General features: G+C 32.4%; 2 protein-coding genes across 2 annotated transcripts in view; both read left to right on the forward strand.

The window, feature by feature from the left end:
- LOC111399860 (annexin A3-like) overlaps positions 1-2124 on the forward strand; it is a 5902-nt gene extending 3778 nt beyond the window's left edge. Inside the window, exons 6-7 of the mRNA XM_023027354.1 lie at positions 1764-1841; positions 1981-2124. Of these exons, the coding sequence (XP_022883122.1) occupies positions 1764-1841; positions 1981-2124 (222 nt within the window). The remainder of the gene's footprint in view (positions 1-1763; positions 1842-1980) is intronic.
- Positions 2125-3344: 1220 nt separating this feature from the next.
- LOC111399861 (separase-like) lies at positions 3345-16681 on the forward strand. The gene is made up of 4 exons (XM_023027355.1): positions 3345-3612; positions 16065-16352; positions 16451-16540; positions 16655-16681. The coding sequence occupies exons 2-4, from the start codon at positions 16137-16139 to the stop codon at positions 16679-16681; spliced, it is 333 nt and encodes a 110-aa protein (XP_022883123.1). The 5' UTR covers positions 3345-3612; positions 16065-16136.
- The last annotated feature ends 8573 nt before the right edge of the window (positions 16682-25254 follow it).

Genomic DNA, 25254 nt, shown 5'->3' on the forward strand with positions numbered 1-25254 from the left:
TTATGGATTGTGTGAAATTTGATAGAATTTAATAGATTTCATAAGATTTGAATGGATTTCTATTTTGTAGATTTTAAAAGATTTTCATGGATTTTATAGATTTCAATGGATTTTATAAATTCTAGGTAAAATTTATAAATATGCTTAACATAAGCCACAAATTTTTACTTCTTCTTTAACAACTCATTCTTACACATATTCACGTTAATAAATCACAGAAAATGATTGAATCCTTGTTCAATTGTTTGTTAAACGTTGAATATTATAACAGAGTTTCAATAAAAAATACGCCCAATATTCAACAAAATGCGAGAGTGGGAGAGGACAAAAATATGTAGTGTTAAATAATCAAAGTCGCAATCAATATGAATTAGTTCAAAAGGCCACAACCTTGTGAGATACAAACACACAGATGTACACATACATGACCACAAGGCAATCAATTCCATACCCCCAGAACTCTCATTGACCATGCAGACACAAAAGAAAAAATTATGGGATACCATCCTCACATGTCTTGGCTAGAATTCGCAGGTATATATAGAAAACACACAACTCTTCCCAAGAAAAAGGAATAGGGTACAGAACTTGAAAGACGAAGTTGTTCCAATATGCATATTAAAAATCGTAAATTACCATGATAACTTCCGGCACATCTATAAAATAGTAAACAATATATAGCTTTGATAAAAAAAAATAAGTTCAATAAAAAATCACACCCAATATTCAAAAAAAATAGTAATCTTTCATAAATTATCATCAATTGAAAAGTTCTCATACACGATTTTTTCACAGTAGAAAAATGTGAGATAGAAAGAAAAAGAAAATCTTGTTGAAAATGGAGGGGGGGGATAGAGAGAGGGGGGGGGTAGCAAATATGGAGAGAGGTGAGAAATGTTGTGAAATTTTTATGTTTGGGTTAAAATTGTTATTGATTCTTTGTACTTATATTTTTACCTTGAAATCCTTCAAAATCCTTCAAAATCTATGTGCTTAATGAAATCTTTTAAATCAACTAGTTATTGAGGATATCTAAATTTCAAAACTACCTATTAAGATCTATGTTGAGGACACCTAAATTTATAAGTATTTTTAAAAATTTAGATTGGAGACACCTATATTTTAATGAATTATATTTAAATCTGAATTGAGGATATTTCAATTTATATAGAGTTTTAAAATCCAGCAAATTCTAGATTGAGGACACCCCCCTTATTTTATTTCATTGGTAAACTGACGGGAGATTGGATGGAAACCATCTAAAAGGGTCACCATTGCAACGTTTCGAAATGTTTGGGGGTGACGGTTGCAACGAAACAAAGATTTAGGGAAGGTCTACTAATGTTATAAAGGTTTGGAGCCTCTGCTGCAATTTTTCTAATTTTAATGGGAGCCAAAAAGGGGCTTAATTAACCTTAGTTTGTGCTATAACAATAATTGACAAAATTTATTTCACTTCCAGTTGATTTTATGACTTATTATAATTTTAATATTTGACATGGATCAAAAGGAGCTTCACAATTTCATTATCTCATTTTTAGAGAGATTAAGGATTGTTTAGCAATGAAACTAACATCCACTAAGTACACAATGACTAACGACATATAGGTAGGATTTGGCGTAAAGTTCACTAAAAGACTAACCAAATTGGAACTTAGCAAACTTTAGTGACTAATCTGGAACAAAATAAATGTGAAGGACCAAATTGAAAATTTATACACCTTTGGGGACCAAACCTATATTTAAGAGTGTGTTATCTCTAGACTGAGGCAACGCAACTAGACAAGCCTGCCCTATTTTACGAACTGTTCTTATATAAAACAAGATCCTCAACAATGGAAGTGAGGCAGTCGACAGCCTTGTAGGCTATCAAGAGGAGAACCCATGTTAATTGCTTGGCGTTCTTATTCCGACCTTCTTTGGGAAGATTCCAACACATATCTAAATGATATATTTTCTTTAGAAGATTTTTGTCTCCAGTTGCTAGGGCTTGCTGCTGCTATCCATTTTCTTTTAGGGTTTGAAAATGCGGATGGTGTTGGGGGTGTAGCATATTTTCGAAGGTGGAGGTACGACGATTTGTCAAAGCTGTCGTTGGAGAAGAAAGGCCTCATGGGATTTTGATATAGGGGAGAGGGATGGGTGGAGGGGAGTGGGGTTATATATTTAATTTTATTTTTTGGGGTTTTTAATTTAATTTTTTTACTTATTTAATATGAGATAAATGAAAAGTACTGCTATACCCTTTTTAAATTGGTCAAATTTTGACTTTTCTAGTCAACTAACGATCAAATGGATGGATTCCATCCATCTGGACTTTAGCTACATATTTATGAAAGGTAAGAGACCTTTGCTGGTACAAAATGAAGGTTAAGATAAAGTATACAAACATTGAAAAGGTTTGGGACCGCTGCTGCGATTTTTCCTTATTTTAATATAGTAGTCTTTTATAACTAGAATGCCAATTAAAAATTTTTAGAGTTATTGCAAATGTGATATAATAATTTTGACAAACTTTTAATTTATTTTTAGAGGGGGAAGTGGAGGAAGTAGGGATAGCACAAAAAAAAAAAAAAAAAATTCCTATTACACTTGATACTCGTTGGAACCCACTCCGAACGAGGGACTTCCCCCATTAATATATTTAAAATTTATTACAAATTAATATTTTTATATACAATCTCATAATTTAATTACAAACATATCCTTTTCATAAATAAATAAATGAAAAAGCAGTTATAAGAATTTTTAGTTACAATTTAATTTTTTCATTGAACATGGAGATAAACGGAGTGGGGGGGGGGATAGAAACAAACATAACCGGTAAAAAAATATAAATTTTTAATTATAGTTTTAATGTCCATCGAAAGGAAAATAAAAGAGAAATATTGAAAGAAACAAAAAATACATATTAATTTTATTTTTTTTCTTGTGAAAGTTTTTCAAAATCTTAGGATTAAGGAGAAACTTTGTTTTGAGATTTTATTTTTGTATTTTTTGCATAAAAATTAATACCCTAGAAACTTTTAAAAAATATTTTAAAAAGTCATTGACAGTTTGAATACCCAAGAATTATATAAATTTCTAAAATATTTTTATTGAATATATTTGAATTTTAAAAGTTTCGATTTAATATACATATACTTTTAAAGAGTATTAAAAAGTTTATATTTAGTATCTTTAAACTTTAAATTCGAAAAAGTCCTTAAAATTTCAAATTGAATACACTCATTAAGCCAATATCCCACCGACAATGAATTTAACTTGGCTAGTCCAATCCAATCTATAAAAGCAATTTTTTTGGCCCAATTATTTATTTCAATTTTAGCCCATAATAAGACCAATCTGTCTTTCTTTCATCCATTCTTTTCTCCCGTCCATCTGTGAAATTGAAAACCAAATTTGAAATTTCCAAATCCAATTAACCCTAAATCTTCCCCCTATGCTCACGGCGGAGGCAGCTGCTCAGGTACACGAGGGCATAAATTTGGCGATCTCCCGATGGGCTTCTCTTCGAATGGCTGTCGAGAATGAGTGGGGGCGGTTGTGATTCTGCCCAGAAATCCCAACAACTCGCCCCAAGTTATCTTTCACACCTCGTTCAATCCAAAGGTATTTTCTTTATTCGTATTTCATTGAAGGATTGATATCTTCGTGCTTGTACTTTTCTACCAACGCCAAGTAAAATATATCTTCTTTAAGATGTTAATGTTTATGCTTTTCTGCAATCTTAATAACTCGAGGGCTGTCAACAATTTGAATAACAAAATTATGCTGAGCAACTTCTTAAATTACTTTCTTAACTTCTATAACAGCAACTTCTAAAACCTGCTCAGCACTAACACACACACACACAGAGAAGAGGGACGGGACCTGCAGAAATCGGAGAAGGGGGAATTACGGAAGGCAGAGCGAGAGGAAGAGCGAGAATTGGCTCCCCAACCCATGCCTAGGGTTTTCTGGGTTGTATTCTTCTTCTTCTTATCATTCTTCGTACTTTTAGCACCACTGCTACTGGTTTTGTTAGAAGGATTAGAAGAGATTGAATTGAAGCCCCGTTTCGAATTCGAAACAGAGTTTCCGGAGCGAGTCGAATCGAAACTCATCTTCACGAATCACGAATTATGCAATTGCATTTTGAGATGTTCGGAGATTAAAAAATATTAAGAAACTTGCAGAGAATGCATTTGAAATGAATAGGAAATTTTCTTATAATTTTGAATTTACATTTAACCACCGATCGACCATTTGCGGGAGCGGGACGAGACTGCCTCCAGTGCTATGCGGTGCAATGTTTTGATCACTATATTCCATAGAAAAAATATATGAAAAAGGAAAAAGAAAAAAGAAAAAGAACTAAAAATTTAGCTCCCGGTTGGCCTTCATTAATTTCTATTCCATTACATTTCATTTTTCTCTCTCCTACTTTTAACAACACAATCTTCCATAAAATAATATTACACGTAAAGCGAAAAAATTTCCTTCTTTTTCAACTACTCATTTTTCACAAAACAATATTCCACCCATTAAATTTTCTACAAAATGGGGGCCAAACCGGGGCTTAATCACTATATTTGGGTGGGGGCCAACACATTCAATCTACGTTAAGTAAGCTAAAAGCCATTATCTCGGCCAAATAAAAAATAATAAGACCTTATAATTTTGCAAGAGAAAAGTTGTTCAATTAATCTTTAAATATTTTTCCAGTTTTTATTCCTGTTTTGGTTGCCAAACATTCATGAAAAACAAGTGTGAATTAAGGTTCTTTACCTTATATAGATATTTCTTTCCATTTTGTATTAATTAATTTTAGGACAAATTATTCTCGATGATTTATATAATTAAGGCCTTAAAAAACTCGGTGGTGTCATAATTTATATACATTAGCGCCAGCGGGTCTTTGTTCATATATATATGTGATTCCCGAATCAAACATTATTTTTAAAACAACATACAAATTCAAACACAACCTAAGTGTGATTCTGTATTTATTAAACAAACCTCGTGGGGCTGCAATTTCTTGCCGTAGAAAATGTTAGGTTGAATCCCTTCCTTCATCATCCACAACTTTGCTGTAGAAGACAACATCTGCTCATTTTGCCTGACCAATATAATTGTCATCTACTCAAGAACATTTGAAATTTTGGCATGCTTATAAAAGATTAATGATGGATGATCCCGTTGAACTATATTGTTGTGGTTGGACAACAAGCATGATCTACATGATATTAGCATTAGAGGATAATAATAATTAATATTTTTTCCTGTTAGTTATTTGTTAGATATATTTCATGTTCAGTAAATATCTATTAGATGCACAGGTTTGAATGAGAAGTTTCCAAATATCTACTAATACCTGTCTTTTCATCTTTTTGTTTATGTGGAAACTGTATTCAGATGGTAGAAAAGTTGATCAATAAGCATGAAGAATGTGTAGAAGGTAAATTTAACTCAATTAAAAGCTTAAAGGAAACAAATGCTCCAAGTATATCTTATGTCAGACATGTAACTATCACTCTCTAATGACTGAACAAGTTTTTATTATTTGGATCAATATTTTTGCTATTAATAAATTGAGTTTGTTGTTTATTAAATGACAACTTTAGAATGTTTTCTAAGAAGAAATGATAAATATATGAGCATGTTTTCGAATTGTGATGTAAATAATTGATCATGCAAGTTTGATTCATATCTTGTCATTAGCCAAATATGATTGGAGACCAGTTAGATGACTGTATATAAATTTTTAGCCCCTGATTGGTAGAAATCATTTGTTATCTCTTGAAACCAATCCACACAGAAGGCCATACCAAATTTATCAACACCACCACTTACACTCCATAGATTAGCCACTATGTTAGGAGAACTTATTGATGAATATAAAATAGGAGCACCTTCCGGGGTGTAAAGCCCATTTAGTTTTAGTTCACTACTTTCGCATCCCAACAGTATTGTAGCCGTACAACCATTGAGTTCTTAAATTTTTTCCTCAAGGTCAATGTTCAACTATAAAATGACGAGATAAAAATGAAATTGGGTTTAACGATTCTCTGGAAATACAAAGTAGGGGAAAAAAAAGAATACATACCTGACTATGCTTTACTTAAACTACTTATTTGTGAAACTTGATTTCCAAAGTAACTTTTTTTTATTGACGAATCTTGCTTTTGCTTTTCTCTAACCTACATTCACAAGTGTTAACTTTTAAGTACAATCAAATATATTCTAGTTGTTTACCATCTACATGGACCGAGCAAACACAGAAGTCGTGATTTTTCAAGGTTACAATTAGCTCGTTGTTTGGGAAAAATATTTATACGCACCATGCATAGAAAAGTCGAAGAAGAAACTTCAATCCAATTTTGGCAAATCTTTGTTTTTCTCATCAAGTATGAGAAATAAAGAACTAGATTACCTTGCAATTCTCTTTTTGCAACCATTTCTCAAATTTAACCTGTTCACTTCCAACGCAGTCATTGTTAGGATTTATTAAATAATATAGGTTGCGAGGATTTATCGATAGAAATGATACGGAATTTGTCGAAAACTACACTTGTTCTTGGCAACGCGTGTGAATTGTTGCAAGAATGCTTTCAACAGATGGTATACGATAAATATCTTCGTTTTCCAATATCGACAGATTCTCCCATGGAAATAACTACAGAAAATTATCAATATTGCTTAAATAATCTATAGTAAAAATGTAAGATTATTTATGATCAATATGACATGAATCAATCAAAGAAATTATCGATTATATTTATATAAATTACTGTAATGAAATGAAAAGCATAACATGTTAGATTCATTTATTCGATTTTCAAATATAAAAATTCTAATTTATTGGTTAAATAGAAACTCTAAAAACTTATAAAAATATAGTAGAAAATAACAAAAGAAAATATTTGAAAGTAATAAATTAAAGGTATGTACTTGAACCTTATAATCTAGGATTAGAAAGATGAGACTTCTTTTCATGCAATCTATCCCATCGTTATCACGTGTTTTTTGTTTTGAACACAGAATTCAATAGGGATGTAGATTTTCCTAGCTTTATGCCAACATAACATCATTTCGTCAAAATATAAGGTAAATATCTTCCGTCTATGGACATATATTCTTTCATAAATACAAGGTGTTTAGAATTTGGTCACTGTCCCAACATGACATGTTTCCAAGCATTAAAAATTCCAACATTGGGGTTTTGTTTTGAACACAATTCAATAGGGATGTAGATTTTCCTAGCTTTATGCCAACATAACATCATTTCGTCAAAATATGAGGTAAATATCTTCCGTCTATGGACATATATTCTTTCATAAATACAAGGTGTTTAGAATTTGATCACTGTCCCAACATGGCATGTTTCCAAGCATTAAAAATTCCAACATTGGGGTTTCACTATGAATTTGCTCAATTATGTTAGAAACATTGATTTATAGCAGCGAATATACAAGCATTAAACTTATGAATATTTTTTATTCAATTAGTTTTAGGTCAATGTGTCTTCATGTATCAGAGATATGGAAGTCTTTTGGCTTGGTGCCTGAAAACATGCCATGTTGGGGTAGATTACGTTAGGAACCTTGGTTTATAACAACGAATTTACTAGCATTAAAATGATGATTTTTTTTATTTAATTAAATTTTATGTCAATGTGTCTTCATATATCAGAGATATGAAAGCTCTTTAGCTTGGTGTTTGGAAACATGCCATGTTGGGATGGTGGCCAAATTCTTAATACCTTGTATTTAGGAAAGAGTACCTATCTGTATATGAAAGATATTTACTGTATATTTTGATGAAACGATGTTATATTGGCATAAAGTCGGGAGTATCTACATCCCTATTGAGTTCTATGTTCAAAACACGTGATAACGATGAGATTGATTGCATAAAAAGAAATCCCATCATTCTAGTCCTAGAATTCGAGGTTCATGTATACACACTTAATTTATTACTTTCATGTATTTTCTTTTGTTATTTTGTACTATATTTTTATAAGCTTTTATTAGAGTTTCTATAAATAATTAAAATTTTTATATTTGAAAATCAGCTCAATGAATCTAATAAGTGATGCTTTTCTTTTCATTATAGTAATTTATATAAATATAATTGATAATTTTTTTGATTAATTTGTATCCTGTTAATCATAAATAGTCTTATACTTTTATTAAAGGTTATTTAAGCAAGATTGATAATTTTCTGCATTTATTTCCATAGGAGAATCTGTTGACATTGAAAAACAAAAAAGATTTATTGTATGCTATCTGTTGGAAGTATTCTTGCAACAATTCACACGTATTGTCAAGACCATGCGTAGTATTTGACAAATTCTGTACCATTTCTATCGATAAATCCTCGTAACCTATATTATGTAATAAATCCGAACAATGATTTCGTTGGAAGTAGACAGGTTAAATGTGAGAAATGGTTGCAAGGTAATCTTATTTTTTGTTTCTCATACTTGATGAGAAAAATAAAGACTTGCCAAATTGGATTGAAGTTTCTTTGACTTTTCTGTGAAGGGAGCTATAATATTTTTTCCTAAATAATTAGCTGATTGTAGTCTTGAAAATCAATGACCTCTATGTTTACTCGGGCCATGGAGACGGTAAGCAACTAGCTTATGTGTTTGATTGTGTTTAAAAGTTAATACTTGTAAATGTGAGTTAGAGAAAAACAAGATTTGTTAGTAAAAAAAAAAATTTGAAAATCAAGTTTCACGAATAAGTAACTTAAGTAAAGCATAGCCTAAGCATGTATTCAATTTCTTTTTTTTTTTGTATTTTCAAAGAATCGTTAAACCCTATTTCATTTTTTACCATGCCATTTCAGGGTTGAACATTGACCTTGAAGAAAGTATTCAAGAACTCAATGTTGTGCTGTTGCAGCAGTACTATTGATATGGGAAAGTGATAAAATAAAACTAAATAGGCTTTATGCCCTGGAAGATGCTCCTATTTTGTATTTATCGGTGAGTTCTCCTAACATAGTGGCTAATCTATGGAGTATTAGCAATGATGTTGATAAATTTGGTATGGTCTTATGTGCGAGTTGATTTTAAGGGATAACAAATGATTCTACCAAATAGGGGCTAAACATGTATATACAACCATCTAACTGGTCTCCAATCATATTTGACTAATGACTAGATATGGATCAAACTTTAATAATCAATATTTACATCACAATTCGAAAACATGCTCATATATTTAACCTTTCTTCTTTGAAAACATTCCAATGTTGTCATTTAATAAATAAGCTCAATTCATTAACAACAAAAATATTGATCCAAATAATGAAAATTTGTTCAGTCACTAGAGAGTGATAGTTATCTATTTGACATAAGTCTACGGACTAATGGGCAAGTTAAGATCTCCAACAGGGAGTTAAAGAAAATCCTATAAGCTATAGTTAATATGTAACGCACAAATTGGTTAAAGAAATTAGATGATGCACTTTGAGCCTATCGAAACACATTTAAAACACCTATTGGGATGTCTCCTTATTGATTGGATTTCGAAAAGGTATGTCACTTACCAGTTGAACTTGAGTATAATGCATATTGGATAACTCACATGATAAACCTGGATATAAAGGTGGTCGGGAAAAAGATGATCCTTCAATTAAACGAGTTTGATGAATTTAGGTTTGGGGCTTTATGAGAATGCAAAATTGTATATGGAAAAATCTAAAAGATAGCACAATAAGCACATTAAAGAAAAAGGGTTCGAGGTTGGTCAACGGATTTTGATGCTCAATTCTCGCCTCAAATTCTTTCTAGGCAAGCTAAGATCAAGATAGTTGGATCCATTCACGAATGGAGATGTACATCCGTGTGGCACATTTGAGGTTATATCTCAAGATCACCAACAAAGGTTCAATATCAATGGGCAAAAGTTGAAAACTTATTGGGGAGGTGATTACTCCAATGAGAACACAATTCTGTCACTTGAGGATTCAAAATAAACTTAAATGAAAAGTGAGCTATAAACTACTAAAAAAAAGGCTTGTTGGAAGGCTTCTTCACTTTTATTTATTCAATTTTTATACATTAGTTTAAGATTTTTCATGTTTTGTGTTTTTGTTATTGAATTAGGTATCTTCATCCACAACTTAGGTTTTTAGGATCATTCTTGCATTCATAGACACTTCATATGTGTTTTTTGCATGAATTTGGAGCATTCAAAACATGTACAAGTGATTTGAGTGAAAAAAGTGTTTTAGGGGGTCAAATACGAGAATTTGGAGAAAATTACACCAAAAGGTAGATTTTAAAAGAATGGTTGAGTTTGAAATAATTTTCATGTTTTTCCATCACTTTTTAGGCCTTTAGGACATAATTTAGTCGAAAATCAACGTTTGGAGACAATTGAGGGGTCTGAATAGTCAAATTCCAGCAAAGGAGAAATGTCCTCTTTGCTAATAACCGGCCCGTGACCTTACGCATGCAAGGCCACCATATAATTAACAAGGGCTTATATGACTAAGGTGTGGCTGACCCATGGGGTGGGTTTTAAAACCCACATCGATACACATTACATGCACACTGAAAAACATTACCGATACCCCCTCTCAATTTATCTTCAAATTCTAGACAATCTCTCATCAATTTTTTCCAAATTTCACGTGGGCGTTGAAGATTTTACAAACTTGAGCATCATTCAGCAACTATTTCACACTAACATTCCCCAAATTTCAGGAAGTCAAAAGTACTTGTTATACTTTGAAGAATTTCATGGTTTTGCTAGCTTTCTACATATCTTGCTATTTGTTGGAGTTTTTGTGGTTCTTGATAAAGAACGGGATTAGGTCGATGTTGGGTTTGCCATATGTGTTGTAAAGTCGTGGATTAGACTTGTTTAGGTTCCAAGTTTACTTTAGACTCATTGGTTTGCACATTAAGTGTTTGACAAAAGGCCTAAATGTAGTTTTTGTTCATGCTTGTGGCTCTATTTACATTCCCTACCTACGAACCCTTCTCTTTCCTGTCGATTGACGTTCATATTATTTTATTATGGTTGGCATATCCGATGCAAGTAACTAATGTTCATTTTTTTACACTGTTTGATAAGGATGGTCACGAAATCTTCCGACATAGCTCGCACTCGACTTGATGACGAGGTATGTGGCAGTTTCCAACCCCTGAGCACAAGGCTAGATTTGATAATGTGGTCAAGATGGAAACTTTGTCCAGGACGACAGGTAGTGGTGGAAGACTTTCTAGGGTTTGAGATGACCCAGTTGATTCGTTTAGCAAGATGGGAACAAGTAGCAGGCGAGCCTTACAAGGTTTATCTTACCTTGGTGTAAGAGTTCTACACCAACTTTAACGCAGAGTCAGACATTCTGGGATCGAACATATGCACCAGCCATGGATTGGAGACAAATGGATAATGTTCAGGCCAGAAGTGATCGATACTTACTACGGACTAACTAGGGACAATATCGTTCCAGTACCAATGGATCTAGGCATGTTATTTGTTACACAGATGCTATATGGGAGAGATGACACATGTCCGCTTCTAGAAAATGAATTTGAATACTGACATCTGACAGACTCCCTTGTGATCCTATTTAACTTCATCAATCACAATATCGATACAAACTCAAATTGCACCACCATTAGTCATCTGAAGGCTAATCTATTATATCATCTCGCACGAGGTTTTAAGATTGATTGGGATCTATGGTTATTTCGAGTGCTTTTTGGTGTGATTTTTCAGTATTATACAACTTATCTGTTTTCAGATTACAGAATTTAGTTTATTTAATTTACAAAATAAATATTTCAGCTTATAGTACTGTGAAATGATATTTTTACTCATAGTATGATGTCAGATTTATTATATATCTGTTATACCTTACAGTGATTTATTTATAATAAAGGATAAATAATTTTATGATTCCATTATGTTTTAATCTTAAAAGTATTATTAGATTGTACACTTTGTTAAACTTTTAATGGTATAAGTATTTTCAGAAAGTTTGTATAAATAGAAAAAAAAATATTTATTTATGAAATATTCACTGACTGAGTTACAAGCTCGTATATTTTGTCATTCCTTTTCTTATCAGATAGTAGCTAAGTTTAACAACGATGGAGCCTGTTGATTTGCCAAGTTGATCCACGCATTATCATTAGCTGTATAACTTGTTTTGTTGGTTTATATAATTCCCATATTGGAATACATGCGTCTCTTGTCAAAAAGTATATCCATGTCACGGGTTCGCTGTATTTTTGTAAATGTCATGCATTTAGAGTGTAAATATCATTCATGTACACTTTATTTTGAATAGTTATATTCGAGGGGCTAGTGTACGCTATTTTAAATTATATGTACAGATTTGAGAGAATTGACCATTTTCAGGTGGTTTTAGTCTATATTTCTAAATGAACTCAGTCAAAATTTTTTTAAAATTTCGTCACAATCAAAGCAGGTCAAGGTTGCCTTAATGGTGGATTCGGCACTTAGCTGGTATTTACCATCAACGCATTAGACTTGTCGTGCCCATTAGGGTGATTTGGTGTGGGTCGTGTCACTTTTGGAGCGCAGAAAGTTGACATGAACATATTTCGTGTTTATGGAAAACTATTCCATATCAAAGATATTGACACCAATTATACACTCAAAAAACATAATCTTAGAATGTTAACTTCCTCTATTTGAATATAAACATAAAATAATTATCAATTCAAAAGTAAAGTATACAAATATTAAGGATCATTAATCAAATAGTTTTGGCCATACAGCATTAATCTTCATCTAAAAGGATAGCAAAATCATGAGGGATTATTAAATGAGAGTCTTCGCAAAAGTGATGAAGAATATCACCAGGTAGTCCAATCACACAGATCAAGAGAGGATCAAGAGTTCATTAGACGTCTTTCAACTTCAAATCCCAGATAACATCTTCTTGGTCCCATAGATTCAGGACTGGAAGGAGTAGAGAAGTGTGAACCTCAAAAATCAAATTTTGGGAATTCAAGTGTTCTCCTCTGGAGACAAACAGCTTTCGTATTTCTTCTTCTAGTTGCGAAAGCTTCCCAAAGTGATTATAAAGAGTCATTATATCATATGCTATTATAGAAACTAATAAGACAAAACATTACTTGTTTAAAGGTGGAATGGATATCACGAAATATGAATCATTTATCTGAATGTCATAAAATGTGTCAAATGCAAGACTTTTAGCCTTAGAATCCGATTTTTACTAAAATCAAAGCCCTAGGCTTGTGTCAAATATAAGACAGAGTTATTTATTTATTTTCTTTATTTATTTTTTATTTTTTTGTATAATAGTAATTCACAGTAAGTTGATTATAGAAGTTAATAATTTTGTTCCAAAGTGATTACTAAAATTGACTCACTTCAGCATTTCAATTAAACTTCATTAGATCTTTCTGACGTGAAAGATTTCTTCATTAACGTCACTCAAATTATCATCTATTGCATGACGTCAAATTATTGTCTATTGCACAAGACATTTTGTTAGAAACGCAAACAGAATTTAAGAGAGCTACCAGACTAAAATAAAACAAACGTAAAAACATTGTGCAACCACTTCTGTAATCTCGATAAATTAAAAAATTGTGACAATAAATATCCCTTGCTTAGTTTGGACTCGGTGTACGCTCCTTTTCTTATTTGGGACTACAACAATGTAAATTCCCCTTAAGACAGTTTGATAATTGAAATCGAGATGGTCAAAAATTCATTTTGAAAATTATTTTGGTCAAAATAGCAAAAAGATAATGTGCTCCTATTAGGGATTAAAACCTAGTTTTTAATCTAAAGTTAATAATTAATTTTAATAACGTATTTTATGGAAACCACAAATTTTCAACCACATATTTTATCAATTTTTATCAAAATCTACTAAATTATGATTTTAATCCCAACCAAACATGTGCTATATTGCATTTAAAATCTCAATCAAACAAGGCATAATCAAATTCAATCTCCTCAAATATTATGTTGTCGAATGTTGTGTGAACTCCCATCCCCAGCAACCGAAACAAAAAGGAAAGAAAATCTGCACATTGATAAAAAAAGACCAATTGCCCTCCAAAACAATTGAGGATTTCCATACTAAAAAAACATATATAAGAAACAATTTTATTGGGCTTTGAAGGTTTAGGCCAAAACTATATTTTTGAAGGGTAACATTGGTGTGTCCGACAAGCTTCGTTTAACTCGGTATCGCCTCGTTTAACTCTTTTCTTTCAGACTCCGGTATCGCCTCTCCAGTTTTCCTGTAAGCACCTTTCTATGAATACATTTTCCTTGCAATGTGTTTAATCAGTTGCATTTAACTCTCAATAGTTATAAGTCCATTTTCCAGCAAGATTTTTATAACTCTCTTGGTTTTAGTTGTGAATTTGTAGTTAAAAATCAATGTTAGCCTTGACTTCAATCAGGGAAGTTACAATAAAAAATCCACACAAGCCCTTAGTTATGGATTATCTTAAGGATTTGCATGTACGATAAAAAAATAGAGCATTGCTATCTTAAGATCAGTGGGGATCAGCACCACTTTAGGTGATAGCGAGTCCACTTTTAAATGTCATATTTAATTGTGCGGCTTTAGATTGGCTATTGAGTGTATAATTAAAGGAGGGTCTTGTCGCTACTTAGATGGATGAATATCATTATTCAAGGCTGATTAGTGGATTTAAAACCTTGATAAGAATAAATCCTTAGTTGACAGTAAGTGGATTTATAGCATTTGATTACGAAAAGTAATGATTGTATCTACCATTGTCCAAAAATAAAATAAAATAAAATAAAATAAACATAAAAAACTGTTTTGGCTCTGGATTTATTTTATATATTACACATGGGATACTCTTATTTATTTGTTTAGAGAATGATAGCGTGAATACATTTTTGAAGGCTTGGTACATAAACACTGTTACAGATATTGGTGTATACATTAATGGTGACAACAGAAAATACATAAACTGACTTTTTTGTTTCAGTCTCAATTTCTTCTCTTTGCATTTTTTGTTCTCAATTCAGAAGCCAATAAGTAAAACTTTCTCCTTTGCTTGCATTTGTTCAGTTTTGAGGGCCTAAGGATTTGAGAATATAAAAGTGGCACAGATACAGTGTTCCATTTATGATATGGAAGATAAGGAATTAGAGGAATCCAGAATTCAGATAGAAAAGGGAAGGAAACTAAGAGCTGATGATCTACAACTAAATCATTCTTGTGCGTGCATATTCAGAGCAATTTCTACATTGGTAAGTCACATATACAACTAGTTTGTTTTGGTTTCTTGTATCTATGCTCCACATCTAATGGTTCTCACTTGCATTTGGACGTTATTTTGACATTGGTATTAAGTTAACATAAAATATATTAATGGACAGACGACTATCAAAGTAAAAAATAAAAGTTGCTGCCCCGGGAAACAATTCAGTGGTGCAAAGGACAGAAGTGAGGTTATCTCATGCCTTCCTAGCAATCGCAATATGGGGGTTGGATTCCTGAGACATGGAATTGGACCCTTGTAGCTGTAGTGTACAGACAGTTCTTATTCTCTTGCCTGCTAGGGCACATCCCGCGATTTACCTCCCTCACAAAGCTCTAGGGACAGGGCAGTAGGGGCCCTTAAGGTTGGCGTTCAACCTTTAAAAAATAAAAGCTGCTGTTCAGACGTTCATCTCCTACTAGCTATTGATTGTATCTTACATCTTCTGTACACCCATGATGCAAAACCTCAGCCAAATGTTATTTTGTACATAAGGTTTGTCTCCACATTGAGTAAATACTTCTTGTATCTTGCTGATAATTGAATATATATTTGTCACTTGTTTGATGCTTTCTAATCTTTTTTTTTTAAATAGAGTATTGTATGAAAGTATTTTGGACGCAGTTAAAGATTTGCCACATTATTGCGCTGCGATGAGAAGTCCAATGAGATGTGGGATGATTTACTACATTTGTTATGTCTTATTTTTTATTTTTTATCAACACAGGTAATTATGAATATTTATGTTTTTGTTATTAGTAATTGGGTTGAAGTTCCTTTTTATATTTTTGCTTTATTCCAGGGCTATTTGGAAAGCAGATTGTTTGATGTGGTGATCCAGTTGCATGAATATAAAAAAGTTCCTCTAGAGAAGATGGCTATACTGTGGAAAAATAGAAGACTTAATCATGCCTTTTGTTCTTCACCCATACATGAAATGCTTATAAGAAATTTTTATAAGTACTATGGTGAACGTTTTAAGTCGGGTAATTTAGAAAAAACTTGTATGGCCGAATTGAAGATACAAGTAACTGGGTTTAATTGCATGGACGATCAAATTAAGCAAGCTGCTCTTGGTGTGATTTCCAGTGTAAGTTCTAATAATTTATGCGAGGCATTTTCTTCATTATAGATTGTAAGGGTAGGCATATTTATACTAATCAGTGTCTTTATATTTCCTATTGGCAGGCTTCTGAAGTTGATGGGTCGAAGTTTATTGCAGCCTATCTTTACTATAGCTTGTCCGAAAGTTTGGTTTCAACTGGAAAATTAATTGAGGTAATTTCAAAGATATATTGCATCCATAAATGTTTTGTTCATAATCTATTTTGTGCATGTGGAATGCAATTCCATCAATATGAAAAAAGTACGATCATTGGAGCTACATAATAGCTGAGGTGGGTGGGAGTCATAACTTAAAGGGGGGCGTAAAGTAGAGATGTCAATCCGGGTTGTCCGGGCCGGGTCGACCTGCCAACATATGAGTCCCGTAACGGCCCGCGTGAAAAAAAGCCCGCCCGCTACGGGTTTCGGGTCGGCCCACAATTTTGGACTACAACCCAGGCCCGCCCACTAACCCATCCGGGTCAAGCCCATGCGGGTCACGGGTCGCGGTTTGTTCCGATTTGGCCCGTATAATTGTATAAATAAAATTATAAAAATATAGAATTTTTCATATTTATAGCAAAAAATATTTTTTTGTTAAATGTAAACTAAAAATTGAACAAAATGATAAATTCATAATTATATCAAGAAATGTTTACATAGAATTCAAATTTAATGTTACATGAATTATTTACCTACTTAATTATAATTTAGTTGTTCAAAAATTATATATTTGTTTCCCAATCAATCTTCAGGAATTGCAAGATTTTTGAAGTCTTCAGCAACATCATCAATAATTTTATCTTGCATCCTTTGATCCGCGAATATCCAATCTTTCACGCATATGAGAGCTTCCAAAATATCTTCTTAAGTCTAGATCTTCTTTCGTCCAATACCCTGTTACCTGTACTAAAAATAGACTCGGATGCCACTGTTGAGACTGGAACTGTTAGTAGATCTCGTGCCATTTTAGATAATACAGGGTATGACCGCTCATTTAATTTCCACCATCGTAAAATATCTAAATTATCCACTTCATCTTCAGGTATTAAACTATAATGATCAAATTGATAATATCTTTCTAATTCACCAGGTGTGGTATTTGGATTTGCAGTTAAAGTTGTAGATGAAGAACTAAGAACATTACGTTTCTTAGCTATTATGGAGAAAAAAGAAGATTTGCCTTTAGAAGTTGTACTAGAGTTTGTAGAAGAAGAAATATTTTCGTTGTTACCATATTTAATAAAATAGTTGTTATACATTCCATTAATAAAAATATCCAATTGTCGATTTGTAATATTCATGTTAAAAGCTAATGTTTCCGAAAGTGATTCTAAAGCACAATGAACTCCAAACAACTTAATGCGAGGATCCATTACAGCTGCCACTGGAAAAATCAGTGGCATGCTTTCATAATATTTTTTAAACTTTTCCTCCATTGAGTAAATAATTTGAAAGAAAAATGGATCGTCTCTAAATGATGAAAACTGTTCAGCAATTTTTACTAATTGTAAAAGTATAAGATTACTAGTTGGATAATAAACTCTAGAACTAACTTTTGTTGCCTTATACAAAGGTTTCAAAAATTTCATAATTTTAAATGCTTTTTCCCAGTCCGAATTAGTTATATAAAATTGAGTTTGCTTTGAATTAAAAAATGCATTAATAGCATTAGTATAGCCAACACACGATTTTAACATTAAAAAAGTTGAATTCCATCTATTAGGAACATCATCAACAAATTTTCTTCTTCTCAATCCAAAATTTTTACAATTTTTTGCAAATTCTTGTTGTCTAGAATCTAAACAAGAAATATAATTAATAGATTCTCTAATTATACTTATTTGTGGTATTATTAATTTCAAACTATCTTGCACAGCTAAATTATATATATGACAAACACAACGCATGTGAAATAATTTAGAATCATATAGGGGGTGTAACCGCTCTAATTAAAAGCTCAATACATGCATTATTAGCACTTGCATTATCAAAGGTAACACTAAATAGTTTATTTAACACACCAAATTCATTAAGAACTTGTAATAAATTTTCACGCAAATTTACACCATTATGTGGATATTCAAGTAAACGAAAAGCAATAATTCTCTTATGTAATAACCAATTATTATCAATGAAATGTGCTGTAACACAAGCATAACCATTATGATTTCGTCCAGACCAACAATCAGACGTGAAACACATAATTCCATCAATTTTTTAAAGTTCATTTTTTAAATTCTCAGCCATTGTATGAAATAATTTCATAGAATCAAAACGAGCAGTATTTCTACTTACGCTCCTGTAAGAAGGTTGAATGTACTTTTGCAGGAACTCTTCAAAATACTGATCTTCTGCAAATGTGAAGGGCATCTCACGAGCTGCTAAAAATTCTGACATCCCAACTCGCATTCGTTCTTGCGAATAAACAAAATTAGTAAAAGTAACTGATCCACTAGCATTAGTAAAACCAGTAATTTGAGTTTGTCTAGGATCCAAATGTCCTGTTTCATTTAGATGTTTCTCTTTGTGTCTCTGTAGCGTGTCGGTGCCTTGACCATATCTCCAGACATAATCTTTTTTGCAGATATTGCATACTACTTTTCCATCCTTTTCATTTACTGTAAAAATTTGCCACACCTCTAATGTTTGTTTTTTTTCCTTGAATTTTGAGATTATCCAACTTCTACCACATTATCCTCTTCTAAATTTATTGGAGAGCAACTATCATTGAAAATAGGATTTTGAGAAGAAAAATCACGAGAATCCATAATATAGTAGTATTAAACAGTTTAGTAGTGAGAAGAAAAAAATATAATAGAGATGATGATGATATCTGCAATTGAAACTTTGAAAGTGAGATAAATATTATCAATTAATTGGAATTTATAGATGAAATCCGATTTTACCCTTAGAAAAAAAAAATTAAATATTAGCCCCTGTTTGCGCCCCATTATATCTCATTAATTTCATTTTTCAACCCAACTTTTTTGACTAAAGTAGGCCCATGTCTGCACACAGGTACAAACCGGCAGAGGAAATGATCGTTGGAAATTGTAAGGACCAAAACCACCTCCACTTTTAATTATTAATTTACAAAATTACCCCCCAATGCATAGCCCCTTTGTTGACACCTAATATTGTAGGGTTACTGTAGTCTTTTAGTCATGTAGATTAATTGTTTATTCAAAGCCAATTTCACACGTGAACTACAATGTCAGTTGGCCTTGACACATGAGGCCCACGTGTGGTTGAAAAAATGGCAAAAAGTGGTTTGGTAATAAGATATAATGAGGCTCAAAGCTTGCAGGCTACGCCTGTTGCAAGCATAGCCTGCATGCATGCTGGCAGGCAGGTGCTAGAGAGTACCTGCCTTCCAGCTTGCTAGCAGGCCGAATGGCTCCCCCCCTTTTTTCAAAATTTTTTAATTTTTTTTCACGGGCTAGCGGGTTAACCGCGGCCCGTGAAGGTGCAACCCGCGAAACCCACGGGTCACACCTCCTTGACCGGTGAACTGCCCGTTCGGGTCACGGGTCGGTCTGCGGTCTCGAGTCGATTCGGGCCGATTTTCACGGGTCTGGTCAGCCCGTTCGTCTTGACACCTCTAGCGTAAACTAATCATCTTGCGAAGGTAGGGTTGGACAAAACTCTCGGATCGAACCCGAACGGAACCGACTAAACCGAGCAGTTCTTCTTAAGTTAAATACCCGAACATGTATCTAAATCGAGAATCGATGGATTCGGTTCGGTTCTCGATTTTAGATCAATAATCGAAAAATCGACTCTCCCTAATTGTTTAATTTATTTATTTTAAATAAGCCAAATTATTTTATCTTTTCTAAACAAATTTGTTAACTAGTTAAATTAGCTCAAATCCAAAAATATGATTTTTCCTATTTCTAATTTTCAGTTAAAAGTCAATTTAATCAAATTGATCTAAGTTTTATCCAAATTCGTTACTCTGCCATAATGTTGTTTCTATCATTCTTGAAAAATTGAATTGAAGCTCGACAATGCCTCTTTTAATTATTATGAGCTTGTTATCTTCCTTTTTCCTGAGATTTTAACAATCAAATATATGAAGAACTTAGCAAAAAGAGACGCACATCATACTTGTATAACCACTATATATATTGAACAGAAAATCATTTTTATAGTCATCATGTACATTGGATTTTACATACTGCGAAAAGCTTCATTTTTATAGTCATCATAAAAATTGAATATAATATCCTATTTTACACCTATGTATTCACATTCATCTCAGATAAAACATGATGGAACTACAGGGAGGTTAAAAATCAAGATTTTGACGGTCATCATAAAATAAAACGTGCTGGCTTATTTTACATCTATCTATTCACAAATTATCTCAACTAAGACCTAATGGACATATGATAATGCATCATGCAACATGCGTATGAGATTTTACATACTACATATCTTCAAAATATTTGGCATACACCTTAACAACTTATTAGTACATTGCATCGTGTGCAATGGAAATAGAGCAAATTGAGCCAAGCAATGTTCAAGCAAACCAAAAATAAGTACATGTGGTTTGTTGTAAAATTTGGAACTTCATCTTCAAATGACCTCTTACCCCACTCCTCCAATCTGTTCTTCATCCCCATACATTTAGAATTGGTGTCCACAGCTCTTTCACCTGATGAACGGGTAATACAACGATGAGGAGTGTTGACGAGTTCATTTTTTGGCATGACAGTCTCATCGAACTTGGATGGAGCACCTAAATGCATGGAACCCATTGACAATCGGCGTTTCAGCGTAACCACGACTAGAGTCTCCTCGACATCTCGAAGTACCCATACAAAGGCCAGTGAAGATTTAGTCCTTTCTACTGCCATGGTGGAACATTCATAAAATTCGAGTGGTATCGAAACAACGAAAACTGAAGAAAGGCTGGTTAAGGGTATTACACGTCAGGCTAGCGCTTTATACACTTGACATGTACCGAATCAACGGCAAACTGAAGAGTCAACTGGTTTTAATGAGTGATACAGTGTAAAATATCGTCGGCGATAGATCCGTAGAAGATCGAAATGGGGATTTGGCAAAGGTAATTTCTGTAGAGGGTGATTTGGGAAAGATAAAGTTTTGGGGATGATTCTTAATGTCAAACTCAATGTACTTGTAGCATGATTCTTTTTGAATAGGAATGTGAAAGAACACTAATTCAGGGATTTTATTCTTTGATTGATCGTAATACGGGCGTGTTTGTTGTTTGCGAGTTTAAGGGTGTCTTTTTTATGGAGTAATCTTTGCTATGTGATGAATTGTATATTATTTTGACAACTTTTCATATTCCATTATTACTCTATAAAAAAAGTATATATGGTCAATAAAATGTGGAATAGTAAATCATAAAAATTTATTGAAAAGTTGGTGTGCGGCATAATTTCCTCTTTGCGAAGTGGAGTATAATTTTTAACTAGGCTTCAGCAACAAAATAAAATATACGAAAATTACCCAAAACCCAATATCTCATCTCAAGTATACAATTAAAAAATAAGGGGGTAAAGTTTTAAATTCATAAATCAGGTACTAATTACGAATTTATTAAATTAATTTACAATTAATAACATCATTAATTTATTTAATCAATATTCTCTTCTTTCCCTCCCTATCCTTTCTATTCTCTCTCTAAATTATACCTAGCCAAATCTGGAACCAGAAAATCCAAAATCACATTACCATCAAATCCCTTCACTTTCTCGGCATCGTCACATACTTCACTCATAGGTATTTCCTTATCGACCCCAACACTATCTAGTTCTATTACAAGATCAGATGTAGGAGAGAATATTGATTTTAGTTCTTTTTTTATGTTGTTCTTTTCCTCGGTGGAATCTTAGATTTTTGTGGGATTGATTTAATGGGTAATGGATTAGGGAAGCTAAGCTTGTGCATCACCCAAGCTATACCCAAATTTTCATAAATCTCGAAGTGTTATAAAAAATTTACTTTTCTTTGTATTAAAGGCGGAATGATAAAATAAAATTCTTTTGAAAAATATTAACTTGAACATTCATAAATTTAAATTAAATCATGAAAAGTGTATCCTTAAAAATAAAGACAATCAAGTAACTAATTAAATAACTTGTTTTTGAACGAATTAAACTAACTAATAAATTTAATGACGGGAAAAATTAATGTTTATTTTTCCTTTTTCTTCGATCTACTTGGCAGCCCGCATCACTATCCCACCACAAATCTAACCGACCAACATTAATCTATAAAATTATTGTAAGAGTGAGTATTTAAAAATACACAGTAAAATACATGCAATTTTCATACACGATTACATAACAATAAAATCTACACTTAATACCACTCTTCTCTTATGGAGTATATCGGTGACCAAATGACACACCCATCTTAGATTATCTTAAATTTTCATAGGATTTCATATCTCTTTCTAAATAACCTCGAAAGTTAACTAACAATACATGCATATTTAATTGAATGAGTAGTGCTACATGTACATAAGCATGCAAACTTTTTGATTTCCAACACTAATCTCTCGCTCTATTGCCAGGTATATGAATTTGTGTGCAAAAGCTCTACTATCATGTCCTATATATATCGGTAATTATGACTTAACCTATATAGAGTTGTGTGTAAAGTGGGGAACCATGTATTGCTAGAAATTAGATTAAAATTGGTTTCAAAAAGTAGACTTTAGGTATGAATATGTTTTACTTTATAGAATAAGAATTGTGTTCAATTAATGATTTCCTAGCAATTACGTGTAAATGGCTTACAAAAGAATTAAGTTAACATTTAACAATCAAAAATAGGATTAGAATTACCAATTAACATTTATCAAAATGTGATTATAACTTATCAATTGCATGGCACTATTGAAATTGTATCAAATTCCTAATTCCCAAAAATTTGAAAAATTGCCATCAAACTAGTCAAAGGGAAGACATCCCTTAAAAAAATCTATCTAATAATGATTTTCTTTAATCGACTCTTAACATATCTCGAACTTATCTAAAATAACTTTTTCTCTAGTCTAAAATACATGATTTAATATGATCTATCCAACAAGCCAAATAAAATAGACGTTTAAAACATATTTCATTTTTGTCCTTAACTTTTCAAAATATAAAAATATAGCATATAAAACATATAAATTTTTATTTTAAAATTTTCGGGGCATTATACCGATGAAGCTTGGTAGATGAAGGACATGGCAATGATGATATTTGATCTGTTAGATGATCTGGGTCAATCTTTTTGCTTATGCTTCACCATATTTCTTTTTTTCTTTGTGATGAATCTGTACATACATCATGTACCACCATTAAGCCATATAGTCACTTGCAAACGTTTTTGTAAATCCCTCTCATTGTTGTCCTTCTTACATCTGATTGTGGTGATGATGATGGATGTGAAATGGATAGGAGAAACAATGGAGATTTTGGGGAAAAAGAATGGAAATAGGAATGGTGGCGGAGTTGACAACAATGGCCTTGGTGTTTGTTGATTGCAGGTGTTGGGTATAGGTGCAAATGGTGGTGTGATATGTTAGAAGTGTATATTATAGGTTAATTGCAACTCTTTATGACTAAATCTGTATTAATTATGATCGATTGTGACCAAGTCTATCTTTATTGTGACAGAACTGTTTTAATTGCGACTATATGTGACTGATGAGAATGTAAAATGTCATATTTTTCATCCTTTAATGCTTATGCTTTTATAATTATTTGGTGCCTAAATGTACTCATTATTCTTATATTTTGATTTAAGATGGAAATGGATGAATTGGTAGAATTTAGAAGAAGCAAGCGAAAAAGGGCCCAAATGGAAGAAAATAAAAGTTTAGGGACCAAAGGCAAATAGTTAAAAGATGACCCCGGAAGACAAAATGAAGATATGAAAGATTTGAAAGCTAATTTATAAAAGACATGAAGCATTGGAAGAAGAAGAAACAAGAAAAGAAGTTAAGAAACGTGAAAACAAAGTTCAAGGACTAAAATGCAACATTTGGAAGTTTGTTACACATTTGGAAGTTTGTTACTACTATGTGGTCGCATAGTAGAAAATTCCATGTTGTAGCATGCCTATTTTCAAAGATTTCAGGGTCTCATTTTTAGTGAACTACGCGGTCGCATAGAACTTTTCCGGAGTGAAAATTGTGATTTCCGAAATTGATTCAAATTCTTATAGAATCTAATCGGTAAACATCCTTTAAACCCTCGGTCTGTCCTAAAAGAGCAGACACGCATCCCTCTCTTCCTCTCTCTATTATTCCTTCAACTTTAATATGTGACTAAACTTTTGTACTTCGTCAAAGGAAATTGAAGCATCGAAATCAATAAAACTGTGAGATCTAAATTGTCTTCATCTTTCAATTTATATTTAGAGTATTGGATGTTATTTTGTGCTTATTTTCATGATTTTTTCATTTAATTACTAGGAGGCTTACTAGTTTATTATTTGTTGCAATCTATTGCTTGATTAGATATCAAATCCGTAATTATTTGATCCCTCTAACTTGGAAGCAACTAAGATTTGATTGTTTGTTGCATTGGAAATTATTGAATCTTGGGAAGAACATTTGAATAAATTAAATAAAACCGCTTGTGTTTGTGTTGTTTAGTTTCATCGATCTCTCTAATTTTTAAGTTTGCTACTAGATTAAATCTTTTGCTCTTGTTTTGGGTTGTTTGGTGGTTAGGGTTAATTAGATCGCTTGTTTTCTAATTAACTACGATTAAGGAGAGATAGGAAGATAGATCCAATGGTGAATACTCAAAGTATGAATTGATATATACTTGCGTCGATGATCAGTGTAAAATTTCGATGATGGATGTTAACTTAGACCAAGGTTTGCTCTTTTGTTTAATTTCGGT

The sequence above is a fragment of the Olea europaea genome, chromosome 9 (genome assembly GCF_002742605.1).
Source record: "Olea europaea var. sylvestris chromosome 9, O_europaea_v1, whole genome shotgun sequence".
In the NCBI taxonomy this organism is placed as follows: domain Eukaryota; kingdom Viridiplantae; phylum Streptophyta; class Magnoliopsida; order Lamiales; family Oleaceae; genus Olea; species Olea europaea.